General features: G+C 39.9%; 1 protein-coding gene across 1 annotated transcript in view; it reads right to left on the reverse strand.

The window, feature by feature from the left end:
- The window catches only part of adam19a (ADAM metallopeptidase domain 19a), a 275,264-nt gene that overhangs the window by 35,554 nt on the left and 216,829 nt on the right, over positions 1-22,881 (reverse strand). The window contains exons 10-15 of the mRNA XM_049568017.1: positions 20,321-20,405; positions 15,091-15,233; positions 14,486-14,663; positions 8,404-8,493; positions 5,148-5,343; positions 874-982 (exon numbers count right to left, since the gene is read on the reverse strand). Of these exons, the coding sequence (XP_049423974.1) occupies positions 874-982; positions 5,148-5,343; positions 8,404-8,493; positions 14,486-14,663; positions 15,091-15,233; positions 20,321-20,405 (801 nt within the window). The remainder of the gene's footprint in view (positions 1-873; positions 983-5,147; positions 5,344-8,403; positions 8,494-14,485; positions 14,664-15,090; positions 15,234-20,320; positions 20,406-22,881) is intronic.

Consider the following 22,881-nt stretch of genomic DNA (forward strand, 5'->3'; position numbering starts at 1 on the left):
TGTAGTACACAACCAGCACTCGCCAGAAATTCCTGCAGCTCCTCCAGTGTCGCTGTTGGCCTCTTGGCAATCTCCCTGACCTGTTTTCGTCTTGTCTTTTCATCAATTTTGGAGGGACGTCCAGTTCTTGGTAATGTCACTGTTGTTCCGTATTTTCTCCACTTGTTGATGACTGTCGTGTTCCTTCGTATATCTAATGCTGTGGAAATTTATTTGTACCCTTCTCCTGACTGATACCTTTCAGCAACGAGAACCCTTTGATGCTTTGTTAGCTCTTTGCAGATCACAGCTTCTAATGTAAGATGCAACTCAGTAAATATGAGGAAAATCCTGTGAGAACAGCTGAACTTTATTTGGGGTAAATGAGAGTTACTCAAATTGATGGCAGGTGTGTCCTGACTACTATTTAACATGAGTTTGAATGTATTAGTTCAAGGGGGTGCACTTTTATGCAACTAGGTTATTTTAAGTTTTTATTTTTTACAGTTTTTCCCCTAAAATTGTTGTTTTAAAATGATTTATCTTGGTCTCATTTTTTTTACATCACAAAAACCTGGCATTTTATCAGGGGTGTGTGGACGCTTTATATCCACTATTGTACTATCTGTATAATGTTTTAGCAGAGAGAGTCAGTGTCCCATTGTCTATAGTTAAATTTTAATTTTTTTTCTTCATGAAATTCAAATTTAAAGATATTCAGTTATGACAGAAATCCAAAACGATTCTGCTGTCAAGAATCTCTGTCACAATAATCTATGCATCTGCTATATAATCCTGGAATCTACTATATTAAAAAAGCATAACTATTCAAAGCACTGTATAGAATATGTTTGTAATTCGTTGTTATGTTTCATTATCACCAGCATCTCTTACCTCTTCTCACACTTCATGTAGTTGCCATGTCCATCTTTCCCACAGTTCCCAAAAGCGTTCCCTGCTGCATTGACATCTTCGAAGCAGGCATCATGGGCCGGTCTGGCTCCTGAAAAAACAACATATCCCATCAGCCCCTTTGGTCTCTGTTTACTTATACTTACTGCAACTAACAATATTAGCAATGTTCTCCTCCACAGATGACAAATGTTAGCGTGCTGACTCACAAAGCCCTTGGCCACAGACAGACAGATAATGCTGGTGTCAGCCACCTGCTCATCTATTGCGGATGTGATCCTGAAGATCACAGCGGACACCGTACACACAGTGTGAACCCTCCTTCAGCTGCTATAAGAAATGCTAAAAGACCTGTGGCAAATAAGTTTCTAAGAACAGCCAGACATTTTGGGAAATATACCTGTTTGCTGTTAAAGACAGATGAAAAGATCAATATCAATTTCATTCACTACAAGTCGAATCAGATGGGTTGTGCTCACTGTGGAGTTTCAACAGAGCTAAAATGTGGCAACCCTACAATGAGAACAGGATTTTTCAGATGCTGTGTTTGGTCACTTTAACAGTGGAGCTCCAAAGAGGACCTCTTATAAAACAACAAAGTCACAATTTCTTTTATGCGTTAAATATGCAACACACAACATGTTAATAAGACAGCTTTGGAGCTGTTGGAAGGTGGAGTTGTTTTGTTTTTATCTTAGCTGAAAGCCATCCTGTGGCATTTCATAAAGACAAGAGATGCAGCCCTGATAAAATCAGGATTAGCTACAGATCAGTTGATGGGTCTTAGAAACAAAGCTACAATGCAGCTCAGGAAGGCCAAAGCAAATTCCTTTCATCATTAAACAGGCAGAAGGAAACACTACAAGGCTCTGGGGAGCTACTGACAAATTCACTGGTAAAGAACGAAGTGTGGAGCTGCACAATTTAATATAAATGGGATTATTCTACATGACAGCTTTGTGGTCACAAATATTAACTGTTGTCTTGAATCAGTGATGGAACTGGATATTCAAAAGAATTCAAGTTTCCTGTGGTTTTTAATTATGATACAACTGCATTAACTGTATGCAAACAGATGAGTCTAAGGTAAATAGAATTATTTTATCCATCCATCCAAATTCAAAAGCAAGAGAAAGTGGGGACTTGATGCTGTTTCCCTTAAAAAACACAAAGACAATTTAACAATTCCCATTTCTCACATCAATAATAGGTCAGTGGAAGAAAATATATTTCACTGTGTTCTGAAAACTGCTATTGTAATTCCAGTATTTAAAACAGGTGACAGACAGGAGGCTAGCAGCTACAGGGCTATCAGTTTACTCCCCTCTGTTTCACAAGGGGCTGGAAAAAGTAAAAAGTAATTGCTGCAGTTGATGGAACATCTGAAAAAAAGAGCATTTACTCCATCCTGTGCAATTTGGATTTAGAGTGAACCACTCGACTGAAACTGCATGTCGCTATTTCCTTTCCGAGGCCAAGTAAGATAAAGGAGGGACAGGGGGAGCAGTGTTTCTTGAGCTAATAAATGCGTTTGATACACTATTACAGGATTCTCACACATTTTTATAGACAAAATTTAAAAAACTTTTTCATAGCTGTTCAAGGACCCATAATACATTTTCCATGATCATTCTCAAAATATAGCATGAACCAAACAGTGAAGTACCCTTTACTCCAAACCTCAGTATTATAATCAGTCAGCAGACATGGAGCAGTGGGGCTCCCAGAGAAGTGAAGTGACAGCTGACAGTTTGGTCAACCTGTTGGTTAATTTGTTTGAAATAAAGGCTACTCCATACCTTTGAACTACCAGAGAGCAGTTAAAACAAAACCAGCCAACTGTGCTCTGGTGCTCTGAGTAACAGTTGAACGCCCAAGGCTGCCCATATTAATTGCTCCATCTAAAAAATGTGGCAAAGTTCGAAGTATTAATGGACCATGGGTATGCAGACTGTGGGATTCATGACTCTACGTGTTAAATCACACTGTTACAACATTATTTTTTCTTGCCACACTTGCCTGGCATTATTCACACATATCAGATAAAAATTCTTTTCAAACATCCAGCTAGCTGGCATACATGGAGGGAGAGACGAAATGTGGGCAGAAAATGAAGAAACATATCTGATGGTAAATAACATTTGACGCATATTAGAACTATGTTTTGTCAGCAGCTACGGATAATAAATTTGCTGTTATTTTACATTATGTGGAAGGTTGTCTTTGGAAAAAATATTGTTAAAATGTACTGCCTTCCACACAACTAAATTACATGACTTTCCAAAATCTTCACTTTCTTTTTTTTTTTTACTAATTTCATTACGTTTTCCATGACCGTAGAAACCCTGCCATTCAATACTTCTCACTAAGCTGTCCAACTGTAGTCTTTCAAACAACACAGTAAATTGGGTCAAATCATATATATCAGACCACAGACAAACAACATATTGTCATCAGGTACATTTTCATCCACATTTTTATTTGCATTTTCAATTAGCACACAAAAAAACCTGAGTGAAAATGCAAAAAATTAAAAAAAAAAAAAAAAAAAGCTCAAATTATGGCAAAGTAGTTTTGACACTTGGAGGAGGTGGAAATGTTAGTGTATCAGCAAAAGTTAAATGGGACATACCATCATGACATACTGTCAATCCATAGGCCACTGCAAGCTCTCTACATCGTCTCTACATGGCTTTAATACGCTTATGTCTGCACACAGAGCGGTTACCACAACTCTTCCAAGGGCACACAGCTGTAATATTAGTTCTTCAAAACTCTCTGTTTCCATTGTCCATTGTGCTCTTGGTGATTATAAAGACATTAATTTATTTTGTTTGAGGTTTAACTGGTGCTCTTTTAATTACATCATCTCTGTCCTGAAAATTAGCCCTACCTACTGCTTATCTTGATGAGATAACCTCCAATAATTGCATAACAGTAGTGAATTGAAAAGCAAATACATTTTTCTTTTTCCCATAGCATGTACTGTGGGAGTACCACAAGGCTCCATACAAAGGCCATTGTAATTTTGTTATTCGGATTGTACATTATTGATGTCCAATCAGTGTGTAGAAATATGTAGCAATTCTCATGCTCACAATCATAACTGATTGAAGAGATGCTGAGCAAGTGGCTATTAAGTTGTTTTAAAACAATGGAAAAATTGGTTTAAACATTTTCTTTAACTGAATACTGAGGAAAAAGTAACAATGTATTCCACTGATAAGCACAAACAAAAGACTTTTATAAGTATTTCTCATAATTATGTCACCCACTTTGTGTTCAAAAAGCACATCAAGAAGATGAGTCATACACTGAAGAATAACATTACCATCTTTAGACATTTAAAAAAAAACGTACTGTAGGAATTCCAGGTATATCTGAATGCTATGATTTATTTGTTCCATTTCAACTGTTGCATGTCAGGCTGGTATCATACAATTGAGATAACATTAAAATCACTGCAATTAAATTTGTACTAAATATAACATGTTGAACTTTGAGAATTGAGATTTTTATTCAGATATTCACTGGGTATTTTTGAATACACCTCCACCACTGAAATACATTTTACGACTTTGCTCAGAGCAAACGATCAGAGCCTCAAGGTCAACTGCTCATTGAGAGTGTGGAATCCTTAGAGAAGCTCTGCCTTTACACAATTTGCTTTTACTTTTATGGCCAGAAAGAAATGGAAAAAGGTCCCTGACAGGTTGAAAACATGTATAAATTATGTATCAATATTTTTTTTCTGTGATGGCAAAAAATTGATATAAGAAGCCGGTCATGAAAAAATGAACAATAAATAAACAATGCAGAACAATCAAATAAGATGATGCCCATTAAAAGTCATCATGTCGCTTTTATCTGTTATGCTCTATTGTGTCGCTGTACAAACACTGTCATGCTTGTGAATGCAGCTTTTGCATCTGAAAGGAAAAAAGAACAAATCCGTCTGGCTTTGATGAGCCTTTATTTTGACAGACTAGTGCCAGCTCATGTTTTTCATTGTATGAATAAACTCTGACGTACAGTGCAGTATTACTGTCAAATCTGTTTAGTTTAAAGCAGTTTAAAGCACCATTACTGGCTATTGGTTGTTTAACTCCAAAAATAACAGCACTGACCTTTAAAACCTCTACTGGTAAATCCCTTATTTCACAGGGTTTAAACAAAGGCTTAACAGGGGTCTGAGGGCATGTATATCCCTGTGATATTGAGTGAAAGGGTTAAGTGTATTGTGTGGTTTTCATTACCGTAGCCCCAGAGCTGCAGGCACTGCTGTTCGTGTGTGAGGCACATGCCATTGTAGCAGTAGGCCACTCCGTACTGACAGGAGGAGCCGTCCAGCAGGTAGACGTTGGCAGGACAGTAAGGAGAGGCCCCGGTGCAGTACTCTGGCAGGTCACACGCCCCCGCTGGCCCCCGGCACATGGTACCTGCCTGCTTCAACTGGCAGAGACAGGGAACAAGCAGTGAGAAGGGAGGGAGGGAGGGAGGGGGGAGCAAGACATCTGAAACAACATGAAGATCACGTCTGATGGGATGAATCTCACAGGATGATGAACACAGTACCATTTCTTGTTGAGAAACTAAAATTTGTTGTAAAATAGAGCTTCATTAGTTCAGTTGGTAGTGCATTTAAATGGTGAATGTCCCCTAATAAATGTGCATTTAATAAATTATTGCAAACTAATGACAACAAGCCTAGGGCCAGGTTCTGTTCCAGGACAGCAGTGTTGGCAGGAATCTTTATATAAAATAAAACCAAGAAGCCATGTCTGTTCCACACTAATGAAGTTACAACGGAAGAAGGGGGTCAATAAGAGCCCACTGGCTTATTTTTGCCCCGGAGCCTCTGTTCAGGTTTTTTGGGTCATGGCAAAGCAGAAGACTATCAGAGAAAAGTAACACAGCTGAAAATCTTCACACTTAGTGTATATACTGGTAGAAATGAATGGACAAATTGTCTCCCTTTCTCTCTCTCTCTCTCTCTCTCTCTCTCTCTCTCTCTCTCTCTCTCCCCATTTCATGCTTAGCTGTCCTGTCAATTAAAGGCAAAAATGCCCCCAAAAATATCTTTAAAAAAAAAAGAACAAACCAACTTATTGTATTATATAACTATGTGAGGTGAATGGGTGGTGGTACCTTTACAGACTCATGTTGTGTTGGCAGAACTTAAAAAAGTCAAAATGTCTGACTGCATTTTCAAACATATATTACCATCTGAGGTAACAGTGCACTCATGAAAACATGGGAGTCTTGGGTAGAGACATAAAAAATCTATATCAGATGTTACTGCTATACTGCACAGTGCGCCGATGTGTTTACTAGGGACGCAGCAATTCTGAAAATGGCAATTTGGTCGGTTTTGTCATTAGTTTTACTGTATACAGCTGTATTTATTCATGTTTCTCACTAAAAAACTACATTTTCCAAGATTAAGTTTGAACACATCATGAGAATGTTATAATTCACCTTTGCCCAATACTCATTTTTACGCATCATAACGTAACTCAGGGAAACTGATAACTGTTAGCTCAGGCAACCACCTGCTAACAGCTAAAAGCTAACAGCTAACAGCTAACGTTAACTAGTTCTCCTCTTGCTGATGTCAACATAGATTTGTTGCTCACAATGTAGCATTGTCAGGAAAACATTAAGGTGCATCCTCTGTTACACTGACAGTGAGTTTACTGCATCCCTTTTATATTGTTACCAGGATGACAGGACACCAATAGTCTCAATCCCTGCTTTTCAGCCTGTGCAACAACAAAATATCGTCCACTGCCATTGTAAGTGGTCAGTCTTATTTGTTGCAAGGGCATTGGCAGTCAATATGTCAAATATTGTCCAAAATCTGATCTCCTCTCTAAGTTGTTGAATACTGGCACTCTGGCAGTGACCTCTGGTGTCAGACACTGATTAAAAAACGCTGTCCCCTGGACAACAACACAAGTTAAGTGGCGGAAGTCCGTATAGGATGGGCAGAAGGGGTGGTGGATGGGTCAATCAACCACCGACTTTCAGCTGGGAGGCCTCCCGTAAAATTGTAAAGTCAAACCCTGTTCTTTCTTCCAAAACCCAACCAAGCTTGTGTGTTAGCTAAACATAGCTGTACCAAAGCAGTGTGTATATTGTGAAAAAGACTCCATGCAGACTGTACATTTCCTATGAAAACTGAAGTGTATTTTGAAGACAGACGATGCATGTAACAGGCAGAAGTTGACACAGTGATCAACAACCAACTCACCCAGGGTACCTTGCAAGTTGTATCTCAACCTGGGAAGTCCATAACTAAACCTCAATATATGTCAAGGTCGGAGTGAGAATGTGTTGGTTCATGCCTTTCAGGTATTCTTTATAACGGTTATAATAGGTTAGCATGCCACAGGAGGCACAGGACTCTGTTAACTGATTGGTTGCAATTTGTCTCTAAAAATTAAACTATCCCCAACTTTTAATTTGGCTGCAGAATCGTACAGTCATAGCTTCGAGCAGCTGCTGCAGCTTTCCATAAACACTGCATGGCTGCTTGACACAGGCTGCACTTTGCTGTTTGTGGTGTTTACGTGTAACAACTGGGTACATAGCTGCCTGATAGATTTTTGGGCCACCTGGGGACAGCATAACAGGCTGAAAACACAACATCCAACATATTAGCCTCTTGTACAGTCGTTACAGCCGACATGCTAATAAAATGTTTGACTCTTCTCACATTCAGCAGACACAGAGCAACCTTAGAATTCATTTGCATTGTTATCTGTCAGTCCAATATTCCCTCTTCTTTTAGCCCCTGAGAAAAATATTTGACCCATTACTCATACAGATTAATATTTGGAAGTGCAGCTTTAGGGGGAATTTTGCTAGAAATTACATGTAAAAGAAGTATAAGAATATGTATAATATGTATATGTAATATGTATAAGAAGTTGAGAACAGAAAAAACATATTAAAACATATCAATAATATGTAAAACAGCAGCCATAGCAGTGGAACTGAAGAAAAGTATTCAAGATTTGACAATATGCTTAAATATAAAATGTGTAGCTCTGTGTAACAGGCATAAGAGTATTGATATATTCCACATACAGCATGTACATTAAGAGGATAAATATGCATAGAAAGACAAGTATTGCGATGAGACGAACACAGTAAGAATGAGAGGGAGAATAGCTCCTCCTCTGCAGACAGTACTGAAGTTACTGCCATCTTCAGTATTTTGACTCTCCTGTCAGGTTAAAGCTCAGTAGAATTAGGGTTCAGACTTGTGGGAGTAACAATGGGATGTCAGGATTTGCATTTGTACAGCAAGATGAGAGCACAGATGAAAAGTGTAGGTGTGACGTGACGACAAGCCCCGCTGTGATGGGAGCTGACATGCTGTGGGTACAGTAAGTCAGCACACTGACATCATGACTGACAATGAGCTAATGATACCAGCATACTACTGCAAACGAGGTGAGCTCCCTCCTACGCCACTCTGCCTGCACATGTGTGTGTGTTTCTTACCTTACAGCCCTCGCAGCACACTCCATGGGCACACTGAGCCTCCTCCTTCAAGGTGCAATTATTGGCATTGCAGCAATCATTGGTGCATTCCTGTAAACAGTCACACAAACACACGGACACACAAACGCACACTTGTTAACGAAACTGCGTCAACACATTATTCCCTAAAAGGTGCCACTTTTTTAATGAGCCACCCTTAAACATGATGTTGGCAGTCATTAAGGAAAGGAAATAAACCATCTGGTTAGCAGTTATAAATGGTAGTAAGTCATTTTAATGGGTAATAAACATTAGGTTATGAAGTTGTGAAGTAATAAACACTAAGCCAGTGGAGTTCTAAATGTTTGTAAGTTGTTACTAAAAGATCAAAAGCTTCTCCATTTCTAATGCTGCAGATATACCTGCTTTTTAACCACGTATTAACAGAGAGAACGAGCTGTGTCGTCAACAGAATTGTTTACATACCTGTCTGTGTGATATGCATGTGACACTGAGTCCTAACTGAATAAGAGCATCCGTCTATTGTGCCACATTGCGTAACATTCGACACTGTCCACAATAAATCCATTAAATATAGAAATCTGTTCTGATAGGTAAACTGTGCTGTGCGCTCAGATACGTCAGACTGGAGGCCCAACCACTTAAAAAATTGATGAGAACATGCTATCTTCCTATATTTGTTTACTTTTTAAATTAATAGTTGACCAAATGCTAGTCGACCAGAAAGGTCAGAAAAGTCATTAGTCGGCAAGATTTCATTGGTCGCTTAGTCGCAGAAAAAAACAAAAAAACAAACCAAATTCAAAACTCTATGACGAGCTGTGCCTCATCAAAATAAATCAAAACCTATATGAGTGGACCATATGGAAATTTAAGGACAGACACAGGAAGTGGCCACACTCAGCAGTCAGACAGGAGTCAGGTTAATTTACAGGGCTGGTACTTGTGGTTATTACATAGGCTAGTTAATAACATGTTGAGCAGGAAATAAAAACTGTGGCATCATTCTGAGAAGGTGAAGGATGAACCCAAGGTGATACGTAAACTCTGCATCATTCATCAGCTATAACCATGATGTATCATCTGAAACATGTAAGTAGCTACATGCCCATTAGCCACTTAGCACAATCATTACTGCTTTGCTGACAGCGTCATTAACAGGCGGCTCGCTCAGCAGAAGTTCATTCTTTCTTTGGCATATGACCTTAGTTATTCCTGCATATGAAGCACATGAAGTGAGTCAACACAAAATATTCTAGCGCTCCAATTCGCATTCACGTTTGGTGTGAACACAACATTGGACTGAAAAGCTAATAGAGCTTGCGGAATGTAGCGAACTTGCCGGTCGAGGTTGGGGCGTATGGGTAAAACCACACACAAATACCATCATATACCATATGCCCTGGTGAAATTTCAAGGAGGTATGAAGGTATGAAAAAATAGATACGTTCATGCCTAGCAGCAGATGTCAAGTAAGCAGTGAAAAATTCTGAGTCATTAAAGACAGGGTTCTACGAACTTTACAAGTTTACAAGTAGTCCACTGTTTGTACTCCACTTGGTGTAATGTATTTGTCCTCTATGTCACCTTGTCTGTTGTCACATAATTTCACCAATTAAAAAAACAAAACAAAACAAACTTTACAAGTTTGTGTACAGTTGTGAGTGTTAATAGGTTGTTAATAAAAACATTTTTGCAGCCAGATTTAAATGATAAAAATAAGAAAGCTAAAAAGACAAACCTATTCTACACACACACGCACTTTTAGCAGTTTCATAGACTAACTGTGACTGACAATTCATGATTTCAACCGATGTCGGCAGAAAGAAAAAAAGAAAAATAAATAAAAATCCAGTAATGTGATTTTACTGCTGCTCTTGTGTCATACCATGCACACAAAGACAACACCTCCAGTTGTCATGGTGCCCTCGACCAAGCCACATTTACACTCATTACAAATGTGGGAGCTGACTCAAGCCAGAGAAAAAGTTGAATACACCAGCAGGAGGGAGCAGAGAGGGGATTATGAGTGAAGGCAACAACTACAAGAAAAAGCAGCAGCTTTTCTGTTGTGTGATGTTGATCCCAACAATGAGACTGAGCCAATGTCATTTGAGGTCTAAAACCAGAATGTCTCTGTCACTTTTCACAAACCCACTTTTTCTGCAATGCTGTCTTATCACATTTCTAAAATAAAAACTTTGAAGCTTTATTGTAAAAGATTTAGTTTTGAAAGGATTCTGACTTCCCCTCTAAAAAACAAACAAAAACAAAAGAGGATTACATTTAGTTTACAATCTGGAACTCCACAGCCCCACAATGTCATGTGTATCACACATTTGGAAATCACAAGGTGAGACCATTAAGCAGCGTTCTGTAGCTCGTCTCATTTGCAATGCTAAGAACAGGTGGCTTGTCAGCAGCCTGAGCTCGAGTGTCAGCTCCGCTCTGACTCATAACAAACAGCCCCGTCAGCCGCGCCGCTGTTGTCAACGACCAATTTACTTCCTCTGTTTTCAATTTTCTCTGCTGCTTGAACCAAAGTAGGTTTACTTAACCTCTGGGTTGAGCGCAAACACTTCATCCCGATTTGAGGGAACTTTCAGCAATCTTTCAGCTGTGTTGCACAAAGGCGACACAGATCGCACTGATGATGAGGCTGCAACGGCACCATGCTATGCAAAGGAAAACCTGAAGGAAAAGTCTAAACAGCCACTTTTTACACCAGTGATGTCAAAATGAACAAATAGAATTAACAGACAGATCATTTTATTTAATGCTAGACTTCACATATGCTACGTTCTGTAGCCTGTCCACTGTCCACTAGCATTTTACAGAGCTTTAAACCACATCTCACCAGCATCTGGAGATTGAAAACTCTGGAAACAGCGACCTATGGGACCTTTAGTTATTTCGTTCAACTACTATTTCCAAGGTCAAGAAGAACTTATTATTTACATTTTAGAGCTGATGTGAGTAAAGTAGATCAGCAACAAGTCCTTCTGAATCTTTTATTTGCTTTCTTTTGAAGGGTGAGATGAGAAGCTGGATGTCAATCTCATGCCTGTGTATTGAGTACAGAGCTGCAACTGGAACATGATAAGCATAGCTTAGTATCAAGTCTATGCAATATCTGTCTAGGTGAAGTACCTAGAAACTTTAATTTTTTGGAAATGGTGCAGAGTACAAGTGTTAAGTCTTATAAAATGTAAATACTTGGGTGAAGTGGAAGTTCCTTAAAACTGTATGTGTCATCATACAGTAAAAAAAGGAATGACAATCAAACATTGCTTAGAAGTCTGGAAAAACACATTCAACCTCTTCCACTCAGCTTGGACATCTGCATCCTCTGCCGTCATTACTGTCATTTGGAGGTTGTAATGGGCTGAATTAAAGCTAGAGCGAAGATAGTGATATCATATAAAACTAGAAGACCTAAGCAATCCAAAGGCTACATTTTGGCGAGGGAAAAACTGGCAGGGCAATTTTCACAGGGGTTCCTGGACCTCTTACCTCAAGAAAATCTCAATGGAAATGGATTCTTGGGGTACCAACAAGTCTCCCCTTTACAGACATGCCCACTTTATGCTAGCACCATGCAGTCTAGGGGCCAAAACCATGCAGTTTTTGCATGCCATACAGACGTGTTATTTCATCTATTGCATTTGAAATGTTTTGCATACTGGGGTCCCTAAACAGTCTTGGAATTGCATAAATTGGGTCTGACTGGAAAGCTGAGACTCTTGTGGATTCATTGAGCCCAATTTTATTCATGTGTGATGATGTTAGTTCCCAGAGTAGCCATTTAAATGTAATGAGACCATTTTTTGAAACAGACCTCAGTGTTTGAAATAACCTATTACAGGGGTCAACGACCTTCACTGTCAAATCTCTCTTGAGCCGTAATACATATTTGTGCCTTATAGTGATGGCAACACAGCCTATTTAATCTACAATAGCCTATAAACATTCCTTCTAGGTCTAAATGAACATTCATTGATATGTTTTACAACAAAGTAGTTACTCTTAGTTTGCACTCACAATTTTCCTCCAAGACTTTTTTTTTTTATTGGATTTGGAATCAATAGCTAGTCTAGGAAAAGGCGGCAGGCCATAGATGTATGACAAGATGTTCAATTTTGTTTTGTTTTTAAATCAGTGTAACTGTATTGAAAGAGATTTTTCTGTGCTAAAAGTTTCCATGGAGGTTGTTTGTTTGCTTGGACTCACACAAGTTAATACAGTCAAAGAAAGCACATACTGCAAAGTAAATTTAATCCTGCAATGAAAATTAATTCAGTCGAATCTTAAGTGTAACATCGGAAGTGTATCATTGGGTTCTCCTGGTCACAGAACAGTCTTCCCGGGGTGTGTTAGGTTTTTTTTTTTTTTTTTTTTTTATCATTTATCACCATAAACTCTGTAATGTTGCAGTTTTTCTTTTTTTTTTTTACCTTGCTTTGTTTGCTAAGGTCTTTTGTGCAACAGTCTAGAGATTCGTTAAGTATACCACTAAGACAAGGAGTAAAACATAAAACCTTAAAGGGATATTGCACCCAAAAATGAAAATTCAGCCATTATCTACTCACCCATATGCCGACAGAGGCCCTGGTGAAGTTTTAGAGTCCTCACATCCCTTGCGAAGATCGGCAGGGGGAGCGGCCAGCACACCTAATGGCATACGGCGCCCCAGACTAACGTCTAAGAACACAAAATTGAATCCACAAAGTATCTCCAACATGCTCATCCGTAGTGATCCAAGTGTCCTGAAGCCCCGACATAAAAAGTTGTTTCGAAAAACGTCATATGAACTCTGTTTTTAGCCTCACTGTAGCCTGTAGCTCTGACTGCTTCTCTGTGCTCCTCGCTCACGTGTGGGCACCTGCGCGAGACCAGCAAAAGCATGAACTTTGCTCACCCGTGTTTACATCATGTGACACGTGCACCAGTAGTATGCTGGTAGAATACCGGAGTCGAGCACTGGAAACCTGGTGGTGTAGTTGTTTCAAATGCAAAGCAATGCCAACGGATGAGGAAAGTCTTTGCTGCTCAGACTGGGAATTGGCGATGCCTGCACTTGAGAATCTGGACATCAGTACTGACGAGACTGCTGCTCTTCAGAGACCGTGCATCACCGATCACCCTGAGCACACACACGTGAGCGCGGAGCACAGAGAAGCAGTCAGAGCTACAGGCTACAGTGAGGCTAAAAACAGAGTTCATATGACGTTTTTCGAAACACCTTATTATGTCGGGGCTTCAGGACACTTGGATCACTACTTTGTGGATTCAATTTTGTGTTCTTAGACGTTAGTCTGGGGCGCCGTATGCCATTAGGTGTGCAGGCCGCTCCCCCCGCCGATCTCCGCAAGGGATGTGAGGACTCTAAAACTTCACCAGGGCCTCCGTCGGCATATGGGTGAGTAGATAATGACTGAATTTTCAATTTTGGGTGCACTATCCCTTTAAGGTTTTATGTTTTACTCCTTGTCTTAGTGGTATACTTAAGGAATCTCTAGACTGTTGCACAAAAGACCTTAGCAAACAAAGCAAGGTAAAAAAAGAAAGAAAGAAAGAAAACATTACAGAGTTTATGGTGATAAAAAAAATATTCAAAAATTTTCATTTTTGGGTGCACTACCCCTTAAAGTAAACATTTTAAGGAAACCTTAAGGAAAAGACTGAAGGGTGTTTTGTGCAACCAATTTGATGTTGAGGAAACCTTAACTATGACTTAAGGGAAAATCTTAACTTAAGGTGTTTTGTGCAACTGACCCTGGGTTCCTAGTATACCACTTCTATGAGGCATACTACTGACCTGCTATCTCCAATAAAGATTATCTGTACCCCTAAAAAAAGAGAAAAATGGGTCTATGGTAGGAAGTGGGGTAGTGGAAGAGGTTACAGATCTCAAACACCTGAGCAGAGTAAAGAGTAGAGCAGGACTAGATAGGCAAAAACATACAAAAACACCAGTATGGTCCTTTAAAAGCAGATTATCACTAGGAATCATTTGATTTACAGTGATAATTTTGTGGGCTTGGGAAGGTTCAGACGACTATCAGTGAATAAATGTGCTTACATCAGGTTCTCCACAATCACACTCTTCTCCATCTTCCACGAAGCCATTCCCACACTTCTTGCCCCCCACCAGGTCCTTCATGTTGGGCATGTTGAAGAGACACATGCCTCCTCCCTTCTGGAAGTAGCTGTCCAGGTCCCGTTTGCTGCAGCGGCTGAAGACACGTGGGAATGGATGCCTGGAGAGAAACATTTTTATCTAATTTTTGAGGAGCAAAATTTACAAAAATATATGACATAGATTCTTTTTGCTTTTCTGAGATTCAAAAGTAGTTCCTTGTGTTTTTATGTAATGTGTTGAAATGTAACAACATACAAAAGCTTTAAATACAGAAAAATGTTTTCTCTCATTCTATTATTTTAATGTGGTACAATATCAGTGAAAACTGGTAATTAAAAATCCATGATGTTCGCAAAAAAAGTGGAACAAAAGTTTGTGTTTTTCTGTCTGAGAGGAATCAAAAATCTCAGGAGACAGGACGAGTTCTTTAGGCTGCCACATTAATATGTAATTTGTTTATTCCTTTGGCTGATGAAAGTGTTATTCATATGTCACGCTGTTAGAGACAACAGCTCGGTGTAAGCAGGTTTGTGCTCGAGGCTCACCCGGTGGCGGCAGCCATCACACAGCCTCCCTGCTCAGCCGTGGCCTCCACACAGCAGCCATCGTGGTCGTGGCTCATGCCGAAGTTGTGGCCGATCTCGTGGGCCATGGTGGCCGCAGCGCCGATGGACAGCTCTGAATGGTCCTGTGAGTGAATTAGAGAGAGGAGTCAATAATGTGACTATGACAGCATGGCGTGGAGGGTGACAGGCATGACCGCATGAAGTATTAAGTATAAATTAGAGCTTGTGTCAGGGCATGAGCTCATTCCTCCCTGTTTGTCCACTCTTTATACACTGTGTATGTATGTACTCATCAGTAAATACAATAACTTCATGAAGCACAAATTTAGGAATAAGAGCGATCTCATGACAATATTAAGTTAAATAATAAAGACCATAAAATTACATTTTAACTTAACTCAGTTTATATCATGCTTTATTTGTGCTTACACTATTAGGAAACAAATTTGCAATTATCAAATTACCATAATAATTCCCACAAAGTGAACCTGGAGCCTTCGGAACACTGAATCTGTTATTTCTTTGTGTTTAAGTCTTGTTTTTTTTTAGTACTCATTTATTGCCCTCTGGGATCATATTACAGTCAAACACATGCATTCAACAGGAGCCGCTCTTCTTTTTTCAAATGCACATTAAGAAAGACTGCACAAATATTAAGAGGAACATGTTAACAGAGGTTAAAAACAAAAGCAAAGCTAGACAGGGCTCTGATGGAGTTTACATGTGATATGAGGAACACTGTAGTGGGAAAAGAAGCCTGACTATCTTTATTCTGCAGTCTCTAGATAAGTCAGACAACAGCACTGTATCACTCAAAAACAAACAAACACACTTAACCATGTATGATTACATTTCCAAGATAAACCCAACTTGTTCAGACTCTTTCAGGGTCATCTGGGACCAGCAATGGGAACGTATACATGAACTTAGATACACCTCCTCTGTATGTGCAAGGTACAGCCTACTCCTGCACAAGATCTTTCACAGAGTCCATTTCACCAAGTCAAGACTAGCCAAGGTATGACTATATACATGTGTTCTGGTCATGCCCACATTTATCGAGATATGGCATGTACTATTTGAGAGGGGAGGAAAACCAGAGCAAGAGAAAGAAGGAGGGGCTGCGTGGCCACTTAGCGCCTCTGCCTCCTCAGCAATGGGAGAAATGTGCATTACATGGGGTAAAGAGCAGTGAGCACCTTCAGAGGCACAAGGGGGGGGTACTTGGTCTACAGTGGTATTTGGGTGGGTGGAGTGTGTCAAATGGCATCCACATGAATGCCAGGACCAAAAGTTTCACAGCAGAACATTGCACTGTAACAAGATGATCAATGTTATTCACTTCACTTTTAAGTGGTTTTAATGTTTTGGCTGATCAGTGTATTTTTCACATTAGGAATTAGAATGTTTTTGATTGGGTTTAGACGCTGCTGTGGGTCAGGCTCAGGTCAGGCTTGAACAGAAACTGTGCAGGTTTATGTAAGGTCTGGCCTGATATTTTGAGCCCAATCAGAGCTCTGCAGCTGAGGCTGATGTCATTAGTTCTGCAGATATGTGATCATAAAGATTTGAGCACTAGATAAGATGTCAGAGGATCACAAAAGTTATTAAGATTCATCTCTTGGAATCAGAAATGTCCATAAAATTTCACAGTCACCCATCTGTTATTTGACCTTTGACCAAACATCTCACCTACACAGCCGTCCCTAGGGATACTCAACTATTATTGATATGACTTGATAAAAACTTAAGAACTTTTTAAGTGCAGAATCATTTAAATTGCAAAAAGTAACGTACATAATCAGTACATGTGTTTGAAGTGGTTAGATGATGTAAAGTTGATGCTAAACTCTTTCAGAAGTATGAAACAGCTACAACGTCCTAGTTCCAAAGGTAAAAAAGTCAGACACACACACACCCACACACACACACACACACACAGAGCAATGACAGTATTCAGATGTATTTAGCTCCTCTTTGATCTGCTGAAAGCTGTCATTCACTCTCAGCTCTGCTTCTGAATTATGCAAGATGTATAAAATAAGGATGTGTTCACTGTCTGGGAACGCTGATGTTCTGCAGTGAATCCTTCACATGCTGTTTTTTTTATTTATTCAGGGAGGTGTCACTGAGAGGAAGCCTCTCTGTAGCAGGAATGCCCTGTTCACATCCCCACAGACATACACATACACATACACACCTGGAAGCTGCCCAGTACAACCGCAGTCTGATCTGCTGGCCACTGAGCAGCTCCACTGGAGCAGCTGGGGTTAAGAGCCTTGCTCAAGGGCACAATGGTGGGGAAGGGCAGATCGGTCTGGGGATCGAGCCAACAACCTCCTGGTCACAAACTCTCTCAGTGCTCTGGGGGCCAAACCACAGAGGTAATGTGAGTCAGCGCTGTGCTGCTGAGCGGAGCCACAGGACATTTGGATTCTACAGGCCACCACTGCCCACAGGAGAGCTAACAGCCCATTAGAAGCTAATCAAGCTTGGAAAAGCCATCGATCTCTCCAGCTGCGTTCATTCAGTCCACTGCACACATATATGAAGCTATACAGTTACACAAGCGGGATAATACTGCATAGTGGGTCTTTTAAAGCTGCAGGTAACCAGGCAAGGCGACGTCAAAATCCAACTCCAAACAGGAGACACTGAAGCAGAAAACAGGGTTCCATCCTTAAAGTACTACAGATTTGCTTTATATAAAATATGGCTTTTCCTGTTTGTGATGATCCTAAGTATGTGGAAAGCACTTTAATCTGGCACATTTGTCCAAATAAAAACAAAGCCATTCAAACTCAGATGGAATACGACTAAACTGTATTGAGACGCCTTATGTTGATGTGTGCTGTAACATTTGTATGAATAATTGTTTGTATATTTCTAATTATTTTTGAGATTATTTTGTTCTGACATTTTTTTGTTTCTTGTTTAATAAAGACTAATAATATAGTAAATAATAATGCCTGTAAACAAATTTGACCGTCAAGACAGAATATCAACAAATGACTACAACCACCAATAGGCCCTTTTACTGTTAGTAACAGTACAGCGTTTTTGGTGGGCTGGGCTTAGCTGGAAGCAAAACAATTCCCAAAAGACATTAGCCAGCACTAGCCAGCAACTTCTGTTGGCCTGTTTTAGACAATAGAAGATAATGTGAGTGGAGCATTCAGAAATACTCATTCCAAGTACTGGAGGTCACGGTTAGGGCTATCACTAGCCATTTGTTAATTTCCGTAACTGCTTATCCTGTTGGGGGTCGCTGGGGGCTGGAGCCTATCCCAGCTGACATTGGGTGAGAGGCAGGGTACACCCTGGAAAGGTCACCAGACTATCGCAGGGCCAACACACAGAGACAGACAACCATTCACCCTCACTTTCACACTTACAGCCAATTTAGAGTCACCAATTAACCTGCATGTCTTTGGATTGTGGGAGGAAGCCGGAGTACCCGGAGAAAACCCAAGCTGACACCAGGAGAACATGCAGACTCTGCACAGAATGGCCAATCTTGGATATTCTCTGACATTAGAGTGGTTAATTTACCAAAAAAATCATAGTGGATAAGTGGGTGAAGCACACAACATTTTCCCAGGAGACCAGATTTCAAGTCCTGCGTGAGTCAATGTTGGCTTTTTATTTTTAGACTTAGTTGACATACTGCTTTCAGTTTTAATGATGTATAACGCTGCTGAATGCACACCGTGTAAACAAACTTTAGCAGAATAGCTGAAAAGACAAGTTTATGTTAACAACATATTTCCATATTGCTCGGACACCCAGGATTTTACACACGTGTGTAAATAGCTATATTGGCTATTTACATCAAGTGCCTTTCAATATGTTTCAGTAAGTTGTAATATTTTCCAATAATAACAATAAACCTGTTTGTATTAACAACATATTTTGATGTTGCTCGGACACCCAGGAATTTTCACCTTTGTGCAAAAAGCCACATTGGCTACTCCAAGTGTTTTGATATGTTCTTAAGTGATATCCATCAGATTATAATTTTCATTCATTTCATTTTCATTTATTTGACTAAAGACCATATCACATGGTATGGAGTAAAAACATTACATACAATAACAGAGCAATGACACACGATGTGGCTAAAGCACAATAAATGTTACTTGTTTTTTTAAGATTAATTTTTTGCACTGTTTTTACCCTTACTAGACAGCACACAGATCCTGAGTGAAAGGGGGAGGGAGAGGGGGGACGACATGCAGCAAAAAGCCATGTGTTGGAACGCTGCTGCGGCAAGGACGGAGCCTTTGTTTGTGGGGCGTCCGCTCTACAAGGTAAGCTAGCAGGTGCCGCCAACAAATGTTACTATAACAAAGAAAGGACCTTTTTCAGAAAAGCACCTAGTTTACGAAAAACTCGTGGCTTATCTGATTGTAATAAAAGCAAAATTGTACTACTTAAAGTCTACTCACTACTTAAAGCCATAACTTCAGTCACAGTAATATTAGAATTTGTGATTGAGGTATCAGCTGAGCTTATATCTTGTGGTGTGTCTGACAACTACTTTCCATGTTGCCAATGTTGCAAAGTGATCATTTGAATACCTCTGTATGCGCTGATTAGTTTTTGGCATATTTCCCCCTCGTGTTTTGAAGTTGTTTGGGGGTTTGCTATTTGCTCACGCATGCTAATTAGCTGATCACTAGAGATTTACTCAAGCTTTGGTTAATGGTTGCTCATTTATTATATAACTGAATCTAGGTAGTGTGCAGTGAGTTTATCAGAGCTTTGAAATCAGCTGCCAGTTGCTGCTGGAAACAAGACTGATGAGAGTTGTGACACTGAACCGGAACAGTTAAGCTTCAGGCTGTAAAACCAAAACAATGCGCTCAAACAGGCTAAAAGTCCGCGTAGGGATGAGGGGAACTGCAGAGTTGGTGACAGGTCTCTGTGGCTTCAACATGTTACACATTTTCACTGAAATATTCATAAAAGCAGCTTCAACCTCACCCCACTGCTTTAACCTTTCCCTTATATAACCCTGATTGATCTTAATTTGACCTTTGACCCTTGAGAAAGACCTAAAGCTGGTGACCAAAAGTCTATATTTTAGAGGACGTTCTGCAGACACAAAAGCATTGACAATCAATAGCAGATGAATTGAAGATGGGAGAAAATATTGAGGGGAAAAGAGAGAAGGAAGAGGAAGGAGGAGAAAAGTCTTCCAACATACCACGTTGATGCCTCCAGAGTTTTCCAGGCTGCACATCCCCTCCAGTGGTGCCATCCCGATAGTTGTCCCCTTGAAAATCACACCACTATCAGAGCCACACAAACACACACACACACACACACACACACACACACACACACACACACATTACGAAAAATCACTTAACTTTAATCTTTTCCCTGTTCACTTACAGGCTCCACGGTGAATGCACATTGATTGCAGATGCAATAGCAGCGCACAGTGGCAGACATGACAAGCCTGTCAGATGTGGGAGAGGGTGTGTGAAGAACCTCAATCCACCATGCCGTCTCCTTGCAGTTGTCACTTAGCATCCCAAAAACAAAATCAAGCCCTGACTGATAAATCCAAACAAAATAGGCCCTTTGGTATCAGCACAACTAATTATGGAGCAAGTGGGGCCAACAATTTACTGCTTATGGATGAATGCTGGTGTGTGTGCATGTGTTTCTCAGAGTGTGTGTACGCCGGCAGTCAAACTGCGATGATGCTACTGCCGGCACGCTGAGTTGTGTCGGCCCAATTATAGCCGACTGAAGCAAGATCTTTTGCTTAGTAAAATATCTGTTTAAATTATTACTTGTCAATTTAAAGACTAATGAAATATGAAATTATGTGACCCAAAGCTTGGAGTGTTTCTGTCATTAGAAGCACACAGAGGCCCATCAGGGGATAGGAGGTGTACGAGGGGGGATGTGGAGTTAATCAGCTTTCTTATTAGCTGAGGTGCAGCTACAATTATTAACTTGTGTGGCACACCGTGTACTAACATCAGGACAAAGATTTGCAGGTTCAAAAACAAAAACTAAAGCAGCCACTGTTACTGGAAAAATGTTACAGTCCCCCAACAGTATAATACTGCATTAATACTCTTATATTTTGTTTAATTTGGTTTTCCCACACAAGACTTTAAAATACTTAGAAGGGGCCAGAGGCAGATCTACTCCTTTTTCCTCCCCAAGTTTCGGAGGGAGAGGTACAGTTTGGATAGTTTTTTTCTAAGCTAGGCTACAACATGTGGTTGTTAGCTTGGTCGCTAGCAAAGAATCCCAGTTGGGGATACATGTCACATTTTTGGGGGGTTAGTTGTCACATGCATTTTTCTTTCCATTCTCTTCTTGGAATAAAATATTCACTTACAGGAATGATTTTTCCTTGATATATTCTCTTGATATACAAGATTTGATCGGTGTAGGGCTATCCCTGACCAAGTATTTTCCCAGTCGACCAGTAGTTTGCATTTAAGGCCATTAGTCTACTAGTCACCCGCATGTTTACAATACAGATTTAATTATCAAATTATATATTTTGCAACACAATGGTTTGAGTTGAAGGTAGTATCAGTAACATTGTTAACACTGTGCTACATTACAGATAAACACAAAAAAAGTACCAATGAACCTTCATTAATATAGGCCTATATTTTGTCTACAAGTTTACATATCACCTTGGGTCCGTCCTTAACCTTCTCAAAATGATCCCACACTTTGGATTTCCTGCAGGACATGTTATTAACTAGCCTGTGTAATAACCGCTGGTACCAGCCCTGTAAATTAATGTGACTGACTGCAGAACGTGGTCACTTCCTGTGTCTGTCCTTTCTAATTAAATTCCCACATGGTCCAGTCATATAGGCTTTGATTTATTTCAACAAGGCACAGCTCCTAATAGAGTGGGACCAATAAACTAAACCTAAAATCATTATTTTTTTTATTTTCCCCAGTATAATAGCATAGAGACAACCATCCCTATAGTTTGTGGCGACCAACCCCACGATAGTTATGGTTGTCACAAGTGCACAAGCCGTATTTGGCATTCCTACCTGACACCTTCGGCCTCCATTACACACTGAAAGGGAATCTTTTGAGGATATATTTTTTGAGGGATTAAAATGGAAGTGAAAAATGTGACAATCAATCCTGTTCTCCCCCACACACCTGTACTTATGTTCAGCTTATGACAAATGATCACATCATCATTCCCTGATAAAATCAGAGATACACCCGGACAATATTTCCAGTCTGCATCTCACAAGTACGATCACAAAACGTAGTACATTTAAAGAGTGTCAATATGTCACAGTGTTCTTTAGATTTGATCATTTCATTATAGATATAAACTGTAGCCCCAGCTCTTATCACAGACTCCCACACATCTGGGGTCAGCCCAACACATGAAGACAATCACATTACAAAAAGGGCCAAATCACTCTCTAATCTTACTGAAAATGTCTAACATCAGATGACTCATTTACGCTCATCAGGAGATAATGATGTGTTCATCATACATCAGGCCCTTCTCAAGGACCAGACTCTAACTCATTTACAGTACATATAAGTCAGGATAAGACCTTAGCTACAGTGGCCAAACAGTTAAGTCAGAAGAAGTGTACCATTCAGTTTACAGTAAGAGATATGAATGGAAAGCGGTGGGTGTAGGCAGCTGTAGCAACAGCTGCAGTCCCCTGTCAATGGTGACTCTGGATCTGTACAGCCACACTGCACAAAGTCATTCTATTTTACCTTTCACTATTTTCAATTTTT

This window comes from Epinephelus fuscoguttatus, linkage group LG23 (genome assembly GCF_011397635.1).
Source record: "Epinephelus fuscoguttatus linkage group LG23, E.fuscoguttatus.final_Chr_v1".
NCBI lineage: Eukaryota > Metazoa > Chordata > Actinopteri > Perciformes > Serranidae > Epinephelus > Epinephelus fuscoguttatus.